The following is a 2,500-nucleotide window of genomic DNA, read 5'->3' on the forward strand; positions in this document are numbered from 1 at the left end:
GGAAAAAGGCAGAGGCGAACGGCCAATCCACCCGAAAATTACCAGCTTCTCCCCGGGGCCCTGGGGCTTCTCCAAAGCCAAGCTATCTCGGCTTGGCTTAGCCCGCTGATCAATAATATTCCCCATACCTGACCGCAATCTCGAACCCAGAGTCCTCGGGCTTTTTGTCAGCGGGTGAGCGCCCGGAAGTTAGGTACGTTATGTATGGGAACATATATTGTACCGCATACCACATAGGTACCTGCTTAACTTACTTCGACGCTTAGGCTGCTTGAAGCGCTTGGATTGCTTGATTTGCTTGAAGTGCTTAGGTTGCTTGAGATGCTTGTTTGTTTGTTTTATCTTTATTTGAAGAGGGAGACGTAATAACCTGATACAGTTTTCTAACTTACGGCCCTCTCCGAGCATTTTACCCTCCCAACCATGATACACCACAGAAGACAGACCACAACACCGGGAACTACAGGCCCTACTCTTTACGACAAGTGTGCGGGTTCTTTTACGTCCCACAGGATTATTAACATTGAAGAGTTGTGAGACGGGAGCTCCGGCTTATCGTCCTTATCCGAGAAGACTAAAGAGTCTAACCATTTGCAGATGTAATTACAAAGGCAGCACTTTCTCCACAGTTATTTAAAGACCCTGACTGTTGGTCCGGCCGGAGTTGAACTCACGACATCCCGCGTGACAGCCCGGTGCTCAACCAACTGAGCCACCGGTGCGCGGTGCTTAAGTTGCTTGAGATGATTGAGTTGCGTGAGTTGCCTAGGTTGCTTGAGATGCTTGAGTTGCTTGAGGCGCTTAGGTTGCTTGAGGTGCTTAGGTTGCTTGAGGCGCTTAGGTTGCTTGAGTTGCTTGAGATGCTTAAGTTGCTTGAGGTGCTTAGGTTGCTTGAGATGCTTGAGTTGCTTGAGGTGTATAGGTTGTGTGAGGTGCTTGAGGCGCTTAGGTTGCTTGAGTTGCTTGAGATGCTTAAGTTGCTTGAGATGCTTGAGTTGCTTGAGGTGTATAGGTTGTGTGAGGTGCTTGAGGCGCTTAGGTTGCTTGAGTTGCTTGAGATGCTTAAGTTGCTTGAGGTGCTTGAGTTGCTTGAGATGCTTAGGTTGCTTGAGGTGCTTAGGTTGCTTGAGATGCTTGAGTTGCTTGAGGTGGTTGCTTGAGGTGCTTAGGTTGCTTGAGGTGCTTGGGTTGCTTGAAAGACTCTAGGTAATTTCCATTTTCTCTGAAAAAGTGGGTTCCGGTCTTATTGCGCATGCTTGAAAAACAGTAAACAGTGGAAATAATGGGTTGAAAGTGTTCGAGGAACAAACATTTTAGCCTTACACACCATAAAAAAAAAACTGGAGAAATGATCATTGGTTTACTGTAAGAGCGAGCGAAGATGAATCTTCCTGAGGCTTTCGTAAGTGTATTTAAAGTGTTTCACCGTGTATTCCATCGTGCAAGCAACACGTTCGACACATCGTTTTATTATTTTTCTGATTTATATATTTCTTGATTAATAACGATTTAGATGTAGAACTTGACAAAAAGAAAAGAGATACTAAGTTAATAATAAGGACAATTAAGATGTCCTCGAAACGTCGTGTAATTAACTTAGTATCTCTTTTCTTTTTGTTAAATTTTATACATTTCTGAGGTAGAAAAAACAAACAGCACTGAAACTAGTCTTAACTTTCAATCACCCTCCAAACTCTGGGGTTTCCGAATTACTTACCGACTTCCTGTCGGATTGCACTGGTATGCAAGCAAGCAACCAAAAAAAAAACAGTTCAAATTTATGTTCGAAAAGTCCGAGGAACATGGGTACGAGATTGAAACAATTGCGGTTTTGGGACAATGTAGGCTCAGGTTTGGCAATCATGTGACAAATGTTAACGGTTCGTGCTCGGCGAATGAGCCATTTATGGATGGCAAAGGGGCAATTTCGGCTTCAAAATGATAATTTTCCGTCAAAGGACTAGGGCGAGTTGCAAAAGAAAACCTCCTCCAAGAAGAGTTATCACGATTGCCCTCAAAAGCTCTTGAACAGCAAAAGCGGCCTTTCTTGCCTCTCTTCAGATGGTCGGCGTGAAACCCCGCCATCTCCGAAGTCGCAAAGTTATGCGCAGTACAAGATGCGCGGTGCAAAACAAGGCAATCACCTTAAACGTCACTGTGCGCTCCCCTGAACAACACTCTTTACAACGCTCTCGCTTGAGAAACACGCCCCTTTGATCACGATGGTCATACCATGATTCAGTGAGGAACTTAAAACAGCGAAAACAAAACACAACAGAGAAAGGCGAATAGGGATCAGAGATCTCCTGTTGCTCAAGAAAAAGACAACTGACTGTCTTTTGGATGAAAACTGCTCGAAAAAATAACGTTATTGATCGTAACAGTTCTGATCAAAGAAACCGAGTTTCCAAGCAAATAAAGCGGCTGCTTTTTAATTGCTGCGGGAAAATGTTTGTAAGCTGCGACGAATGCTCGAATTCACCTCATTTTACCAGAAATG

General features: G+C 44.2%; 1 protein-coding gene across 1 annotated transcript; it reads left to right on the forward strand.

Annotated features, from left to right (window-relative positions):
• Nucleotides 1–743: 743 nt before the first annotated feature.
• Nucleotides 744–1,160, forward strand: LOC137981641 (uncharacterized). Its single transcript, XM_068828722.1, has one exon. It carries the CDS (start codon nt 744–746, stop codon nt 1,158–1,160), a length of 417 nt encoding a protein of 138 aa, XP_068684823.1.
• The last annotated feature ends 1,340 nt before the right edge of the window (nt 1,161–2,500 follow it).

Source organism: Montipora foliosa, chromosome 13, assembly GCF_036669935.1.
Source record: "Montipora foliosa isolate CH-2021 chromosome 13, ASM3666993v2, whole genome shotgun sequence".
Taxonomy (NCBI): domain Eukaryota; kingdom Metazoa; phylum Cnidaria; class Anthozoa; order Scleractinia; family Acroporidae; genus Montipora; species Montipora foliosa.

Excerpts from the sequence above, each read along its gene's own strand:
- LOC137981641 (XM_068828722.1), top strand. The coding sequence starts at position 744 with ATGATTGAGTTGCGTGAGTTGCCTAGGTTGCTTGAGATGCTTGAGTTG.